The 18,782-nt window shown below is 42.9% G+C and overlaps 2 protein-coding genes across 3 annotated transcripts; one reads left to right on the forward strand and one right to left on the reverse strand.

Annotated features, from left to right (window-relative positions):
- Nucleotides 1–2,722: 2,722 nt before the first annotated feature.
- On the reverse strand, nucleotides 2,723–6,012 carry ccd82 (Coiled-coil domain-containing protein 82). 2 transcript variants are annotated; one of them, XM_014196127.2, is made up of 7 exons: nucleotides 5,198–6,012; nucleotides 4,812–5,022; nucleotides 4,626–4,718; nucleotides 4,405–4,529; nucleotides 4,049–4,219; nucleotides 3,626–3,814; nucleotides 2,723–3,440 (listed from the first exon to the last, which is right to left on the reverse strand). In XM_014196127.2, the coding sequence occupies exons 1-7, from the start codon at nucleotides 5,720–5,722 to the stop codon at nucleotides 3,375–3,377; spliced, it is 1,380 nt and encodes a 459-aa protein (XP_014051602.1). In that variant the 5' UTR covers nucleotides 5,723–6,012; the 3' UTR covers nucleotides 2,723–3,374.
- Nucleotides 6,013–13,058: 7,046 nt separating this feature from the next.
- On the forward strand, nucleotides 13,059–17,717 carry LOC106603073 (aristaless-related homeobox protein). Its single transcript, XM_014196233.1, has 5 exons — nucleotides 13,059–13,491; nucleotides 13,795–14,332; nucleotides 15,296–15,341; nucleotides 16,238–16,542; nucleotides 16,714–17,717. The coding sequence occupies exons 1-5, from the start codon at nucleotides 13,305–13,307 to the stop codon at nucleotides 16,937–16,939; spliced, it is 1,302 nt and encodes a 433-aa protein (XP_014051708.1). The 5' UTR covers nucleotides 13,059–13,304; the 3' UTR covers nucleotides 16,940–17,717.
- The last annotated feature ends 1,065 nt before the right edge of the window (nucleotides 17,718–18,782 follow it).

The following is an 18,782-nucleotide window of genomic DNA, read 5'->3' on the forward strand; positions in this document are numbered from 1 at the left end:
TTTGGTTTTACAAATGTTTTGCCACCGGTGTAACTGCTTACTGACTGTACACTCTACTGCATGATTGTAGCGGGTTTACTAACACGTTAGTTCTATTAGCTATGCTGACTATGACATTACTTATATAGGGTGACAATGATGTAGGCTGTGTGTAGCAGTTTAGCTTGGAAAGGTTTTTTCGCCTGGTCACATACAGCTGATGTGTTGTGCATTGAAGTCCACATGCGAAGGGACAACGTGAGAGGAGGAGAGCACATAGAGGAGAGAAGGAATACAATAGGCTGCTATGAAAGTGAACTGTGTTTGCTCGTGATTAGGGGTGTATTCATTCTGCCGATTATGTTATAAAAACGTTTCTTAAACGCAAGCAAACAAAACAAAATAAGGATAAACATACCTGAATTTGTCCAGTAGAAACTCTTGTTTGCAACTGTTGGACTAATGATTACACCCTATATCAGCTAGATGCAGGCAAGAGTGTGCAAGGCAGTATTGTCTGTCCATGTGTCACTGCAATTATATGCTGATGGACAACATATTGTTTAATGGGGTTTTTATTATTCGTTTTATGAAGCATCACAGAAGCTTTTTGATAGAAATTAAGCAACTCAGAAGAGTCGTACGATGCGAAGGGACAAGGTGAGAGGAGGAGAGCACATAGATGAGAGAAGGAATACAATGTGGCTGCTATGAAAGTGAACTGCGTTTGCGCGTGATCGGGTGTATTCATTCCGCGATTATGTTGAAAAACGTTTCTTAAACGCAAGCAAACGGAACAAAACGAGGATAAACATACCTGAATGTGTCCAATAGAAACTCTCGTTTGCAACTGTTGGACTAATGATTACACACTAACTCAGCTAGATGCAGGCAAGAGTGTCACCTCAAATTTGTCTCTCGACCTGCGTGCACCTACGTTGTAAACTGTCATTCCTAGGCTAGGTTTTAGCAACCTCATGATGGGTATAGGGAAAATTAGAGTATCATGTAGTAGCCTAAACCTATCGCTGTTACATTAAACTGAGTGAATGAAATATGAATGACAGTCATCCAATATGCTGTAATAGAAACAAGGCCATGCTCATGAAAAAATAAATTGTTCTCCCTCATCTTAAATGGCACTGACCACCGCTGTATTCAATGTCTGCTTTTGAAAAATTGTACCCATCTACCAATAGGTGCCCTTCTTTGCGATACATTGGAAAACCCAGGTCTTTGTGGTTGAATCTGTGTTTGAAATTCACTGCTCGACTGAGGGACCTTACAGATAATTGTGTGTGTGGGGTACAGAGATGAGGTAGTCATTCAAAAATCATGTTAAACACTATTACTGCACAAAGAGTGAGTCCATGCAACTTATTATGTGACTTGTTAAGCCCATTTTTACTCCTGACCTTATTAGGCTTGCCATAACAAAGGGTTTGAATACTTATTGACTCAAGACATTTCAGCTTTTCACTTTTAATTAATTTGTACAAATTGTACATAATTGCACTTTGACATTATAGGGTATTGTGTGTCGGCCAGTGACCAAAAAAATCTAAATTTAATCAATTTTAAATTCAGGCTGTAACACAACAAAATGTGGAAAAAGTCAAGGGGTGTGAATAATTTCTGAAGACACTGTAGCTCCAAGAGATATGCATGAATAACTGAACATCCATAAAATTGCATCTAATGTCTTCTGTGGACACTATACCTCCTGATAAAATGAAGTGTGCATAAACCTGATTATACGTTAATTTAAAAAAAATACAGTTCCAGCTAAACCAGGACAAGAAGAATTTGTCCAACTCTCAGGTACACTCAGGGCCTCCATGCCCCTCTTAAACTAAAAATGAAGTACATGGCAATAAGACATGTAAAACCATCCACTCACTGAAATGGACTACACAGGCATGTGGTAATATCAGTCTTTCCCATTTACTGTGTAGTTATTCTGCTTTTATCTTATTCTCTGATTCAGCACTTGCTCTTGACACATTCAGAGGGAGGGATGAGAGCTTTGGGTTCGAGGACATTCTTAATGGTGAGTATTTGAATATTGCTGTCATTCAGCTGTTTTACAAAAGGTTGGGTGTGTAACTAACGTTGTGGTCATATGTGTTTTCTTGCAGATCAAGCCCAATGTGAATTGATGGGAGAGCCACATTTCATGATGCAGTGCAAGTTGGGATGTGAGGGTCAATAACATTTATTTTCAATCAAATTTAGTTACGAAGCCCTTTTTACATCAGCAGATGTCACAAAGTGCTATACAGAAACCCAGCCTAAAACCCCAAACAGCAAGCAATGCAGAAGCACAGTGGCTAGGAAAAACTCATTAGAAAGGCAGGAACCTAGGAAGAAACCTAGAGAGGAACCAGGATCTGAGGGGTGACCAGTCCTCTTCTGGCTGTGCCGGGTGGAGATTATGAGTACATGGCCATTAAGGCCAGATTGTTCTTCATAAATGACCAGCTGGGTCAAATAATAATCACAGTGGTTGCAGAGGGGGCAAAAGGTCAGTACCTCAGGAGTCAATGTCAGTTGGCTTTTCATAGCCGAACATTCAGAGGTCGAGACAGCAGGTGCAGTAGAATCGAAAAAGGAAGTCTCCTATGTTACATTTGTCATGTATGTGGTTTAATTTTAATTTTTTTTAAATACTTTTGGTTGGCTTCTTGCATGTCTTTAAAGACAATCATATTTTATACTGAATTATGCGCTGTTGGACAAGATATTGTTTAATGGAGTTTTTATTATTTGTTTTATGAAGCATCACACAAGCTTTTTAATAGAAATGAAGCAAAACTCAGAAGAGTCATACCATCTTTCTACACTAGATAGTGTAATCCGCAATATAGAACATTACTCATGTCATTTGAGGTCATCTGTCGTTGCAAACTCCATTTGGCATTATCTTAACTATTGGACGGACAACACTGCTTCAACTAAGTAGGGAAGGTAACCAGGATAGTTTAAAGAACTCAGGAGTAACATTTCTTTGATTTACAGCAGTACCAGAGTATTCTGCTTCATCTCTCAAACTTTGCAGATACATTTAGTGCAGACGTATAGTATATACTGTAAGAGTTATGAGCATGATATAAAATGGTTGATATAATACAGATGTAATAGATGTCTTCTTAAATGGTAACAACAAAAAGAGGCAATGGTTTTTAAAAGCTTCTCACTAATCTTAAACGTTAACATTGAATTGAAGAAGTCAAATAAACAGTATATATATATATATATATATATATATATATATATATATATATATAATCAAATACTTCTTCCCTAACAATGTGCAGAATAAACCATAAAACTGTTAAATGGATGCCTATAATAGGATGTAGATATGGATCTTTTATCCTGTTTGTCGTAATCCTTCAGTCTAGCTTCTCCTCCTGGAAGTAGTCTGCATCATTGAGATGGTCCTGGAACTTCTCATATTGCTGAAAGAGAAATGTGGGAGTGAAGTGGTGAGGGAGTGTCAGTGAGAAAAATCAGAGTATTGATTTCTATTCCACAAAATGACAGTGTGGGGGAACAAATCAGAGGGTTTTCTGAAACAGACAGATGTGGATGGTAATTCAATGAGGGGTACTGTTATTTTATGGAGGGCAAGTGGGGTACATACCTCTGAGATCCAGCCCCTCTCCTCCAGTTTGGTGAACACCCTTTTCACTGTTTCCTTCACTGGCTCCTCTCCATTCTTCTCCTCCTCCTCCATCACTGTCCGGCAGTGTTGAAACAAGTGGTACTTGAAGTGTTTCAGAGCATGATACACCTCTGTTCGGCTGGCACAAACGGAGCCCACACTGAAAGCCTGCCATTTAGGAAAGACACATGCAAGGTGACCTGTCATTGAAAACACTCAAACAACAAACCTGACATTTCACAAAATTGGTGCAAGGTCCCATACAAAATTATTTCATCTGATGATGTACTTTTTGTTAGTGGGATTTTATGGGAAGCCAATGTTACACGTACTGTATGCTTTCTTCTAGGGACCGAGATGGATAAAACAAAGACAGTGTTGATTTCTTCTCAGATGTAGTACCTGTGTGTCATCGGGCATGAATTGGTCCTCTTCGAGGCTGTTGAGGTCGTACAGTTGCCCTGAGAGACGCACACTGAAACTGCATTGTCTCTGGAGCTTGCATGCCTCACAAACACTCCGATGCAATCCTAACTTCAAAAGCCGGACCTTGGGGTAACACTCCACACGCTCCTGCACGTGGACACACAAAAACACATACCAGTTTGCATATACTGTTTTTGAACATATTATAAGAATGGACGACTTAGCCAAAGTACAAGCATAGCTGTATACAGATGAGATCAGTGAATATGAAGCCAACGTCGAATGACTACACACAAACTCCTGTCTAAGTTCTCTGTGAAATGGTTCTTCACCTTGTACCGGTCGGTCCAGCGGCTCCGCTGTTTCAGGTTCTCCAAGCGAGGGAGGATTGTCCGCTCATCAAAGTGGAACAGCGACGCCTTCATCTCCTGAGCATATCGCTTTGTCCGATCACCGCCTGCTCACAGTTATCAACCAAATAGATTCCCTACACTTGGATCATGCAGTTGATTGGGGATGGTTTTTGAGACCGCTATTGTTTAAAAACACTTACCATAAAGAGACTTGAGAAAGGTTTCATCCAGGACGTTGATCATAAGGGCTTTGAGGACCACTTGAAAGTGATTGAGCTGAGACCCAGTGATGACTAGCAAAAGGAGGAAAGAAGCAAAAGAATCATACAACACAGCGTGCTTTTACCTGTGAATATTGACCCATGATAAAGTGTCAGCTGACTCACACTGGCGTGGAAGAGAAACAGCTATTTCATCTGACACCTCCTCATTCTTGTCCCCTGTCTTATCCTCAACTATGAAGTCCTTCAGACTGTCGCTGTGATCTGCTGCCTCTTCTTCACTGCTGCCCAGCAATAGTTCGGGGGTATCCTCTTCTTCATCATTATCGCCACTAACACCTTCAGCTACTTTACCCTTGTCTTCATCACTTGAATCCTGGATATTTACAAGAGAACCACAGCAATACATGGGTTGTAAAACAATGTTCAACAACAAAGAATGTTTCCTCAGTCCATATATGGACAGATTATTGTGGGTATATGCAACATGATTCTGCCCAAAGGATCAACACTTATGCCATGCTCGTTTACATGATATGGTGGTAAGATACCTCCAACGTGCCCCTACGTTTCGGAACGCGGGACTTCATCTTCTTGGATAATGCCAGGAGTTTAGACTGGCGTTGCTTTCGTTTAGCTGCGGTCTGTTTAGCTTCGGCAACTTTTTTGTCCTTTTCTGCAGCACTCTCGTCCTCCGAATCGGAATCGTGGCTTTGTTGTTTTACGCGTTTTTTGGGAACGACTTTCCTTTTAGGCTTGGTTCCTACGTCGCTGTCAGAGTCGCTGGAGCTGTCTGCGAGGACGCGCTTCCGACGAGGACGGGACCTACCTTCGCTGGAGCTACTACCATCGCTGGCAGGGCTCTGTTCCCCACTGGCAGGTGTACTTTCGCTCCCACTGTCCGAATTCTGATAGTCACTCTCTGAAGCGCTGATGCTGGTCGTGCTCGCGCAGGACTCCTCGTCACTGTCATCAAGGATAGACGACGGCAAACCGATTTGAGCCCTTTTCTTCGACGCTTCAGCTTTATTTTTTCGCAACGTTGCGAACACTTTACGCTTGTACAGGCTTTCCATTGTTGTTTACGCAGTGTTGTCAAGTTAACAGTCCAAATAAACGTTAAATAACGTTGGCAATACTGGCTGGCTAGCTAGCAATTAGCTAATGTGAGATGCAGAACATGCTAATTTAAAAAAAAAAATGCGCACAATCATATGTAAACAACGTTGATCTGGGTTGATACCAAGCTTTAACCACGGTGAACCTTTAAAAAAAAATCGAATTGTATCTCGTGTGCACCTTTTGTTTTGTTTTGTTGATGTTGTCGTGTGCTTCTTCCCACTTCCGCTCTAGACTCCCGCCCTCCACTCAAAATGGCCTCTAAAATCATAGCGCCTCTCCCGGCCATTCTAGATAAATTAATCGGGTTTTTTTTGGCCCACTGCTAGGCTACTTGTATGTGCAAAAGTGCATCATGTAGACAAATAAGGTTTATTTATATAAAATATGTTGTTAAAAGCTTATTTATTTATGCCTCAATTCAGAAATAAATGAGTAATCTATTTTAAAAATCGTATTTTATTCTGGAAAAGTGGTAAATGTTCTTCACAAATAAGATAATCAAACAATGTAACACATGTCAAAAACACATGTCCGCAATAAGAAGGCGTTTTGACATTTATAATCAGCAAGAAAGCATTTTTAGCATTTATTAATTTCATGACCAGGTGAGAATCTGACCCTGCTGATAATAAGTACTCCCCCTTGTGATCATAGATTACGCTATGGACAATAAACCGGACACCTGAGTTGATGCCAGCTCCACCAGTTTAACTGAGCCATCATTACTAGCGATAGCCAGTGTCCGGCCTGATGGGTGGAAGGCCACTTGGTTGCTAGGATGTGGCCCAGTTTCCATGGTTATCATAACTGCTACTTTTCTCATATCCCATCGTTTGACCACACCGTATAATTCATAGGAGGCAACAGTGTCGCCCAGTGCATTAAAGGTGGCATGGTTGCAGGAATGCTGGTGGCCATAAAAGGGCTTCCCACAAAGACAGGGTTTTATCAGCAGCTTTGCAGGTCCCACACCTTTGTAGTATTGTCCTTTGAGCAGTAGGCAACAAAGTCACCACATGAGTGGAAGGAGCAGCACCATGTGGCATGGGTGTGGCCATCCAGAGTCAGGATGCAGTGGCCTTGGGAGAAATCCCAGATCCTTACTGTTGTGTCTCCACTGGAGGTGGCCCAGGCTTCCACCATTTGGGTGAAAGCTGCAGTCAAAGAGCCAATCACTTTGACCCTCCCCAGTCATGATCATCTCCCCGACAGACATACCCCACAACCTCCAGAGCTGGTCATCACTGGAGGAGGCTTCAATAAATTTGCGGGGTGCAGGGCGAGGCAGGGTATGGGCCTTCAGTGAGTTGGTGAGGTGGAATTCATATGCTTTGGTGCCCTGTGATGCCAGAGCTTTAATTTGGCCCAAGTAGGGGTTCACACAGTTGCTGACAGGAAACTCAAGAGTCTTTGGGGTGTTTCTGAGCTGTGTTTTTGGTTGGGTCTTTGTCTTGGTCATTGAGGGCAATTCCATCATTCTGTAGTCGGACTCTTTCCCCAGACTCTGGTATTTCTCCTATTCTGGGGGAAGACCAGTGTGTATTACGCAGGGTGGCTTCCAGGCTGTTGGCCACATGTTCTGTCCCTCTAAACTGATGAGCATTTTCTGTTTCAGCGCCACTTGGTACCTATCACTCAGCTGCTTCAGTGCAGGCTCATATGAACCATAGTGCTTCTTCAGTTGTTTGATGTATTAAACAAGCCTGCTCTTCTCTTGGACAAGACACTTATGCTGCAGGCGATGGAAATCCCTCTCTTTCTGAAGCTTGACCAGTCTTTCACTAGCTTTGAAAGCTGCCTGACTTAAGCTGTCCCACTCTCTCTGCACATTCTTCAGCTCATTGTCTATAAATTTGTTGTGCGTATATGCGTCAGGCACAAACTCCACCAGCTCGGTATTCAACAACCCCCTCAGCTCCATTTCGTACCACTCTGCTTGGAAGCAATCCAAAGTTCTGCTCATGCCCATTTTGACAAGGAAGTTGCGGATAAAATTATCCACCACTTCTGGAATGTGGGAGATGGGTTGCTTAGCTGAGCCTCTGCTCTGTAACACGGACCCCGTTTCATCTGAGGCATCGCGCAATGCTCTTATCGCAGCCTCCAAATCCTCATCCCCCTCTGCCATGCTCCTTTCTTCATAGGCCAGAACTTCCTCATATTGATAATCGTCTTTTGTCATCTGGTATCAACACATTTTCTAGGTAATATGGCCCATCGACAGATTCTTGCGTTGTTTCATTTGTCGCAGCCATTCTTCCAACAACCCCTTTCTGCATTTGTTTACCCTTCTCCATGGTCACGAATTTACGCAGCATTAAGGGTGTGTTCGTAAATTCCCTTTGGTTATCTACTACGGTTTCAGAGGACTCTAGTCTGAGTGTGCCAGACACGAAGAATAACTGATGAATTTACGAACGGACAATCTGACAACACTCGGAATATATGAACGCCCAGAGCGCACTCTGGCACTCCAGATTGAATTTACGAACACACCCTAAGTCTGCACAGTGTACATGTAACGGTCGTCGTAGTAAGTGGACCAAAGCGCAGCGGGTTGAGTGCTCATTATATATTTATTTAGAACACTTAAGAAAACGTATGAACGAACAGGATTACAGGCTAAACACAGCTATGCAATCACAACTTCCCACAAAACCCAAACAAAACCCACCCCTCTATATAGGACCTTCAATCAGAGGCAACGAGGAACAGCTGCCTCCAATTGAAGGCCAAATCAATAAACTAAACATAGAACTAAAAAGACTAGAACATAGAAATATACTAACATAGAACATAGCCCAAAAACCCCGGAAAACACTAACCAAACACCCCTCTACATAAACACACACCCCGAACCACCTAAAACAAATACCCCCCCTGCCACGTCCTGACCAAACTACAATAACAAATAACCCCTTTACTGGTCAGAACGTGACAGTAACCCCCCCCCCAAAGGTGCAGACCCCGGGTGCACCTCACACAAAAAAATAAACACAAAATAAACCCCCCAAACTAAAGGGAGGGAAGGGAGGGTGGCTGCCGTCACCGACGGTTTCCGTGCTACACCCCCCCCTCCAATCCTCCTACTGTGGAGGTGGCCCAGGCTCTGGCCTTAGTCCCCCACCTAACTTGTCCACCCCCGCTGAATGCCTCTGGCTGAAGCGCATCGCTGTAGACCTCGGGCTGAAGCACTTCGCTGTAGACCTCGGGCAGACGGGCGACTCTGGGAGCTCCGGACTGTAGGGCGACTCTGGCTGCGCCGATTCCGGACTGTAGGCCGTCTCACTCGGTTCCGGACTGTGGGCCGTCTCACTCGGTTCCGGACTGTGGGCCGTCTCACTCGGTTCCGGACTGTGGGCCGTCTCACTCGGTTCCGGACTGTGGGCCGTCTCACTCGGTTCCGGACTGTGGGCCGTCTCACTCGGTTCCGGACTGTGGGCCGTCTCTAGACGGGGCACTGTTTCCGGACACTCTGGACGGGGTACTGTTGCCGGAGGATCTGGACGGGGTACTGTTGCCGGAGGCTCTGGACGGGGTACTGTTGCCGGAGGCTCTGGACGGGGTACTGTTGCCGGAGGCTCTGGACGGGGTACTGTTGCCGGAGGCTCTGGACGGGGTACTGTCGTCGGAAGCTCTGGACGGGGTACTGTCGGCGGAAGCTCTGGACGGGGTACTGTCGTCGGAAGCTCTGGACGGGGTACTGTCGGCGGAAGCTCTGGACGGGGTACTGTCGTCGGAAGCTCTGGACGGGGTACTGTCGTCGGAAGCTCTGGACGGGGACTGCGCACTGAAAGCCTGATGCGTGGGGCTGGTAGTGGAGGTACCAGACTGGAGGCACGCACCTCAGGGCTAGTGCGAGGAGCAGGACGAGTTGGACTGGGCTGACGCACTGGAGGCCTGGTGCGTGGTGCTGGCTTTGGATGTGCCAGACTGGAAACACGCACCTCAGGGCTAGTGCGTGGAGCGGGAATAGGATACACTGGACCATGGGTAAGCACTGGAGGTCTGGAGCGCACCTCCTGCACAACCCGTCCGGGCTGGATGGTCATAGTAGCCCTGTACGAGCAGAGTGTTGGCACAGGGCGAACTGGGCTGTGCAGAGGCCTGATGGTTGCCGTGCGTAGAGCAGGCGTAGGATAGCCTGGGCCTAGGAGGCGCACTGGTGGCCAGATGCGCTGCGCAGGCATCCTCCTTCCAGGCTGGATGCCCACTCTAGCATGGCACTTGCAAGGGGCTGGGATCACTCGCACCGGACTGTGCGTGCGCATGGGCGAGATCGTGTGCACTTCCGCATACACCGGCGCCCTCTTCAACACATGCTCCCCATAATAAGCACGGGGAGTTGGCTTAGGGCTCACCCTTGGCCCAGCCAAACTACCCGTGTGCCCCCCAATTTTTTTTTATTGGGGCTGCCTCTCCGGCTTCCTTGCCAGCCGTGTTCCCCTGTAGCGTTCCCGGTCCTCTTCAGCCTCTCTCCATGGTCCCTCTCCGGCTATTATCTCCTCCCAAGTCCAAAACTCCCGATAGTCCACCTGCTGCTCCTTTCCCCGCTGCTTGGTCCGTTTGTGGTGGGAAGTTCTGTAACGGTCGTCGTAGTAAGTGGACCAAAGCGCAGCGGGTTGAGTGCTCATTATATATTTATTTAGAACACTTAAGAAAACAAAACAAGAAAAGAAAAGAAAACGTACGAACGACCAGGATTCCAGGCTAAACACAGCTATACAATCACAACTTCCCACAAAACCTAAACAAAACACACCCCTCTATATAGGACCTTCAATCAGAGGCAACGAGGAACAGCTGCCTCCAATTGAAGGCCAAATCAATAAACTAAACATAGAACTAAAAAGACTAGACTAGAACATAGAAATATACTAACATAGAACATAGCCCAAAAACCCCGGAAAACACTAGCCAAACACCCCTCTACTTAAACACACACCCCGAACCACATAAAACAAATACCCCCCTGCCACGTCCTGACCAAACTACAATAACAAATAACCCCTTTACTGGTCAGAACGTGACAGTACATGGAATGTGATAGCCCTACAGCATGGGTGTCAAACTCATTCCACCGTGGGCGGAGTGTCTGGAGGTTTTTGTTTTCCCCTTTCAATTAAGACCTAGACAACCAGTTACATTGTAAAAATATGAATCTTATATGTGGTAAATAGTACGTGTGTACAGTTGAAGTCGGAAGTTTACATACACTTAGGTTGGAGTCATTAAAACTCGTTTTTCAACCACTCCACAAATGTCTTGTTAACAAACTATAGTTTTGGCAAGTCGGTTAAAACATCTACTTTGTGCATGACACAAGTAATTTTTCCAACAATTGTTTACAGACAGATTATTTCACTCACTTATAATTCACTGTATCACAATTCCAGTGGGTCAGAAGTTTACATACACTAAGTTGGCTGTGCCTTTAAACAGCTTGGAAAATTCCAGAAAATTATGTCATGGCTTTAGAAGCTTCTGATAGGCTAATTGACATCATTTGAGTCAATTGGAGGTGTACCTGTGGATGATGTTTTTGCGACTGCACTTGAAGAAACTTTCAAAGTTCTTGAAATGTTCGATATTGACTGACCTTCATGTCTTAACGTAATGATGGACTGTCATTTCTCTTTGCTTATTTGAGCTGTTCTTGCCATAATATGGACTTGGTCTTGTACCAAATAGGGCTATCTTCTGTATACCACCCCTACCTTGTCACAACACAACTGATTGGCTCAAACGCATTAAGAAGGAAAGAAATTTCACAAATTAACTTTTAACAAGACTGTTGGAAAAGCATTTCAGGTGAAGCTGGTTTAGAGAATGCCAAGAGTGCAAAGCTGTCATCAAGGCAAATGGTGGCTACTTTGAATAATCTAAAATATAACAGTTATCTTGATTTGTGTAAAAACAAAATGTTTACTACATGATTCCATATGTGTTATTTCATAGTTTTGATGTCTATTATTATACAATGTAGAAAATAAAAACAAAGAAATACCCTTGAATGAGTAGGTGTGTCCAAACTTTGGACTGGTACTGTATGTATGTATGTATGTATGTATGTATGTATGTATGTATGTATGTATGTATGTATGTATGTATGTTATTTTACTGCTGTAGGGATATATTGTTTGGATAACCTTATTTACTATTATGTATTGATTTTTACCTTCAGTCTTTATGCGATGCGCAATGCAGAGAACACCGGAAGAAGAATTATCATTGAATTATTGTAATGTTTGTTTATGTGTCAATTAATCTCATAAGGGATGAGTTGCAAATTGGCGATTTGACGAGAAAATAAAATATCATTAATTCATTAATTCACCAGGTGATGAGAGTTCTTTACTAATGAGTGACCTTAATTAATCCATCAAGTACAAGCGTGGAGCGAAAACCCGCAGACACAGGGCCGCTGAGGAATGAGTTTCACACGTGGCCTACAGGCCGCTAGAGCAATGGGGATGATTTTGAATCAAATGTTTTTTTTAAATACTTACATTTCCCTCTCCTTTATTCCTCAACTACAACAATTACGCACATGAGGCCCGCGAATAAAAAAATATATATAAATAAACCATATCTAATGTCATTGACACGTATGTGAATGTATTTCATGTGATTTTTTAATGTCATTATTTGTCTGTGTATTTCACAGCAAATATAGCACATTGAATGGAGAGAGAGAAATTAAAGAGAGAGAAAACGAGAACTGTTCATTTCCGAACCTGCAATGGCAAAACAAATACAGCAGGTGGCATATTCAATTCGCAGTTGATGCTACATGTATAGGACCGCTCAACGACACACAGCCTAACAGCTCTCTCTCTCTCTCTCTCTCTCTCTCTCTCTCTCTCTCTCTCTCTCTCTCTCTCTCTCTCTCTCTCTCACACACACACACTTTTGCACTGATCTCTGCATATTCAAATGTCAGTCCCCCATTTTACCTGTCCTATAACCTATAGCCTATACACTCTTATAAAATAGCTTTATTTGGCTGTCCTCATAGGAGAACCATTTTTGGTTCCAGGCAGAACCCATTTGGGTTCCATGTAGAATCCTCTGTAGGCTCTACATGGAACCCAAAAAGGTTCTGCCTGGAACCAAAACTGGTTTTTCATGTTTCTCCTATGGGGACAGCCTTAGAACCCTTGTAGGTTCTAGATAGCACCTCCTCACCTTGCTCTATAACACAATTGTATCCATATCTCAAAGTGCCATCTGATCTAAACATGGAAATGTATGGAAACAGCTCTTGAAAAAAGATAGGCTATGATCTGCCTGATTCTTGAAATTGAACTTGACTGACAATTAATCCGGGGCTATGATGTTTCTCTTCTCATCTGGCAACCAATAGGAAGCCAAGGATACGTGGATGCGACAGATTTGGAAACTGTGGTAAGTAAAGTAGCATTCAGATGTCAGTGTAGACAGAGGAAGAGAGAGGGGAGGCAGGGCGGTCGAAGAGTAGGCGTTTACGAATTCAAGCTCTGTCCAGACTAGAGGCTCACCTGTTAGGCGCAAGACATGAGCCATCCAAATGAGAAAGATGCCTCGGGCACAATCGAAAGTAAACCTAAATCGCCCATGCTTTCATCATACTGCATCGAAAGCATTCTCGGCCGACGAAGTCCCCTCAAAGTCAGACTCACAGGAATGCAAAGTTTACCAATGCTACTGACTGGGAGTGCGGAGCATAATGCGCCTTTGGAAGGTAAGACAATATATTGTAGGTTGACAGCTAACTTTCTCTGTAACCCATATGCAATTATAGAAAACAGCTCCACATGTATACTGCATTTGCAGCTAAACACACTTGCATTTTATTTAATGTGGCGAATGTCCTTTGCATTTAAAGTACATTTCATTAGGCCTAAGGGGTTTTAAAGAAGCCTATGTCCTATAAACAACATTGCCTTGTAAAAAGGGCTATTATAATGTGATGAAACGTATCATATTGCGTGTTGCGCTGTTGATTATTTATAAATTCCTTAAAATAAACTATCTCTCTTTGCAGCCTCTCAGAAAGATGCGGACATGCACCTGCCCCCCAAATTGCAACGTCTGTATGGCCCAGGGGGAAAGCTCATGGATTCCAGACGGGGAATTCACTTGAATGAGGAGCAAGAAGAGAGGGAGCGTCCTCTAGACAAAGTCTACGAAAATCTGAAAATCACTCAGGCGCCACAAGTTAGCATCAGCCGCAGTAAATCATATAGGGAAAACGCGTCCCACAGTCAGAGCGAGGAAGATAGGAACCTCGGGCGACGGACAGAGGAGCACGCGGAACTTGGCGCACTGAAGTTCGAGGAGGACACCGGCAATGAGCTTATCTGCGAAGACACAGAAATGTCCCCAAAGAACGGAGAGAGTTTGCACATCAATGGAGATGTAAAAGACGGAGAGGACAGCGTGTGCCTCTCAGCTGGCAGTGACTCAGAGGAGGGGATGCTAAAGCGAAAACAGAGGAGATACAGGACTACGTTTACCAGTTATCAGCTTGAGGAGTTGGAGAGAGCTTTCCAGAAGACGCACTACCCCGATGTGTTCACGAGGTAGCATTCTCATTTGCCTGCACTTATCAGTTATTTGAACACTCTGAAAATCTGTTGCATATATGCCTATAGGTTTATGGTCATAAAAATAAACACTGTGCTCTTAAATAAAATTAAACAAATTATAATACTATAATACTATATTATAATAGGAAGTCTAGAGATATGATTCGAAAGTGAGCCTTTCTTAATAGTCAATTCTTGCATTGAGGTGATTAAAAAAATATTATAATATGGACATTGTTTGGCTTAGAAATGTAAGAATATGAAACATATTTTATTATTATATTTGAGCATTGTCAGAAGAGTGATATTATTCATTACATTATTATTATTCATTATGATAATTACTCAATAATAATAATAATACATGTAATACACTAACAATATAAATCACACACAACAAAACGAAATATTAAAAGAAGTGTGCGCGCAACAATACCTATCAAGGAATAGAATAACAGTTGAGACCAATTGTAATGTTGATCTGCACATAGTCGTTCTCATTTGAATTATTATGAATTGTTATTGTGGATTTTTATTATTGATCGCCTAATTGTGGCTGCCAAAAAGATTTCCCAAAAAGATTTTTACAAAACGTTTCAATTCTTGATGTCAATTGAAGTTGGCTGCTACAGATAACAAATGTTGTTGGCATAATTGCATCTTTACAAAAACATATTTGTGAGATAGGATATTTATTGCTTGATTCTCAAAAGCACGTTTGGAAGAAGATTTATGGCTATTGGTAGAGATAATGTAGGCACAATTTATATTATTTATTTTCAAAGAAGCCTACGCACATAGCCTAATCCAACGACGATATTGATTTAATATAATGTCATTTGTATTGTTATCATTTAGGCTTGTGTTATTGTCATCATTGGATTTGGAATTGTACGACGAAATCTGTGATGATAACTGTATTATATCATGTGCAATTGTTTTCTTCTTTCGATTTAGGGAGGAGTTAGCGATGCGGTTGGATCTCACTGAGGCTCGTGTGCAAGTGAGTGTCAATTATTATTAGTTTATATTTTACATTATTGTGACCAGGCTACAATAGCCTATTAGTGCTAGTCATTCTACTATCATATTTAATTTCGATTACATGCAACAAAATTAAAGGGTAGCCTTTAATAACGTTAATTATAATAACATTGTATATTATAGACATAATTATACATTAGGAGTATTATTACTACAAGTGTAATACATATGTAATACATGTGTAATACAGTTCACTTTAGACATGCAGCGAGAGGTGAAATTATTCAAACACACCAGAAAAATGAATTTGCTTCAGGGCGTTCATGACCGTATCATGATCTTAACAGCGCAAACAGAGCCAGTATTGACGGAAGTGAACTCCTTGCATAGCCGTGGCGGGGTAATGCTATTTGATTTCCCATCTTCTTATTATAATAGCCGCGCATTGATCGGATTTCTCACACCTTAAGTGAGATAAACGCCATTGTAGGTTAGCTGCCCTACCATCCTCATTTAGAACATTGCTTACATTTTGAAACTTGAGTCTCAACCTTAGACACCAGACTACGCATTTACCTCTCCCACATGTCACTCACTTCAGATGTAGATGAGCAAATCACTCGTTGGAGAGGTGATAAAACCTTGTAAATTCCATATGTTTCATTTTATAGCCAGTGTCAAGTCTGAATGGGAGGGGGAACCTGGTTGCACATTCTCTCCCTCTCTGTTCTCTTCACTGTCTCCACACAAGTTGATTTACTTTCAATTTGCACAAAATGTGCTTTATTGTCATGCCCAATTTGTAATAAGTAAAACAATTAATAAATAGACAACTGTTCCCAAACATTTTTAAATAAATGAAACCTAACCCCAATCCTAGGCTTAATGGTCTTTCTCTTCCTCCCTCTCTCTAAGGTGTGGTTCCAAAACCGGCGAGCTAAGTGGCGGAAGCGGGAGAAAGCCGGGGTTCAGACTCACCCCCCAGGACACCCCTTCTCTGGACCCCTGGGTGCAGCACACCACTTGAGCCACTACCTGGAGGGAAGTCCTTTCTCGCCCCACTCTCACCCCTCCCTGGAGTCTGCCTGGACTGCTGCAGCCACCTCGTTCCAGGGTCTGACCCAGCCCCTTGCTAGCTCTGCCTCCCCCCTGGGATTTGGCCCCTTTCTGGGAGCAGCCATGTTTAGACACCCCACCTTTATTAGCCCCTCCTTTGGAAGGTGAGCACTGCCCACAGCTCTACATTAGTAAGGCTGCATCTGATTGGATCGGTGCCATCTGGATTGTATGTCTAATGAACTATTTCTCACTTTTCTCTCGTTCCCTTCTGTCATCTTCTGTATCTCCCCTCTCTCGTCCAACCTTCTCACTCTCTCTTCCTCCATCGGCAGACTCTTCTCTAGCATGGGTCCTCTGACACTCTTACGCCAGCCCATACCCGCTGTAGAGACTCCAGTCCAGCCCCCGATGGCATTGTCAGAGCCCTCCCCCTCCTCGCCTGTGGACCGCCGGGCCTCCAGCATCGCAGCACTGCGGCTCAAAGCTAAAGAGCACTCAGCTCAGCTGACACAACTCAACATCCTACCTTCCAGCATGACTGGGAAGGAGGTGTGTTGAGAGACATCAAACTCCCTCCAATTCCCCCTACATGGAGCATGAGTCATGACCAAAGGAATAGCAGCTTAGAAGTGGTATAGCACAACTTAACCTTGTCTAAACTCCTCCCCAGTTAGTTGTCCCAAAGTTCTGTTACTCCACACTCTCCACAACAGTGAAACATGCTTTTCTCATCAACTGAAGAAGAGAGAAGAAATTAAATAAAAAGTGGACTCCCTGCCCTTTGACCCTCAGGAATGACCCGTTAGCAGCTTCTCACAGGGTGCTACGCAGTGTTTACCAACTCCAGTATCAACAACAGCACACATTTTTGTTGTAGCCCCGGACAAAAACACCCGATTCAATTTGTCAAGGGCTTCACGATTAGTTGACAACTAGAATCAGGTGTGATTGTCCGGGGCCACAACAAAAAAACATGTACTGTTGGGGATAATCGAGGACCGGAGTTGGAAAAACACTGTGCTACAAGCCACCAAAGGGATAGATCTAGACTCTGGAGAGGTTCAAATGGAGAGAAATGCAGTAGACTACAGACTGTGTAAGTTTAAATATCATATAATGTACATTTCATGTATTCATAACATGGTGTCTGTTGATAGATTTTCGCAGTCTTCTTAAATTAGTTGGTTATTCAAGTTTGTATTTATGATCAGTCCTGTATGAGCCAGAAGGAAGTCTTCAGGAGGAAAATTGAATTTTATTTTAAAGATTATTTCCTGGTTTCAGATGAATCAGTTGAAAAGAGCTAAGACAATAAACTGTCAAATGGAAAACGTTTCACCTTTCGTTGCTTTTAACTGTGTTGCAGTGAAATAAAAAATTAAAAGTGAAATAATTCTGTGGACAGAATTGAGAGGTGTATTCAACAGCATGAAGCAATATAATAACAAGCTTGCAACAGACGACATAAACAGTGGTCTCTCCAAATACTGGTGTAGCCTACAGTCTCACTGATGGATCTCAAGAGCTGGATTCAGGGACAAAGGTGTGGATTAAGGATTTATATGGTCATACAGTGGAGTTCGAAATGATTTAAACTTTGATAAAGATGAGGAAAAATTACTGTATAAAATAAATAGTTCAAATACTGAGCTATATTCTATGCTAAAAACATTTGGGAAATGATATTCTTTTATACTAATACAGTTGCTCAGAAAAATGTATTTTGTTTAAGAAGTAATACTTTTTTTCTCAAAAAGGTAGGGGTAAAAATGATTGACACCCCTATTTTCAAGACCTTTTTCCTAAATGTTTTATGACTTTGAGAAAAACATTGGGAGGGATCTTAGACTATTCCTCCATACAGAATCCTTCCAGATCCTTGATATCCTTCGTCTGTCCTTATGGACTGCCCTCTTTAATCCAAACCCAATGGGTTTCAAGTCCAGAGACAGATGGCCATTGCAAAATGTAGATTTTTGTTGCCAATTAACCATTTCTTTGCTGATTTTGATTTGTGCTTGGGGTTATTATCTTGCTGAAAGATCCACAAGTTCCAGCCTCCTAACAGAGGCAACCAGGTTTTTGGCTAAAATGTCCTGGTACTGGGTAAAGTTAATGACGCCGTTGACCTCAACAAGGGCCCCAGGACCAGTGGAAGCAAAATAGCCCCATAACATCAACCACCATATTTCACAGTAGAAAGTGGGTTATTTTCTGCTCATGCATTCTCATTGACACCAAACCCACCACTGGTGTGGCCAAAGAGCTCTATTTTCAAGTCATCTAACCAAAGCACCGGTTTCAATCCAAAAGCCAATGCCATTTAGCAAACCCCTGGCATTTACATTTGTTGGATGCCAAATAATAGAGCCAGTCCACCCTCAAAACACTGTCTTACAAG

Source organism: Salmo salar, chromosome ssa04 (genome assembly GCF_905237065.1).
Source record: "Salmo salar chromosome ssa04, Ssal_v3.1, whole genome shotgun sequence".
Taxonomy (NCBI): domain Eukaryota; kingdom Metazoa; phylum Chordata; class Actinopteri; order Salmoniformes; family Salmonidae; genus Salmo; species Salmo salar.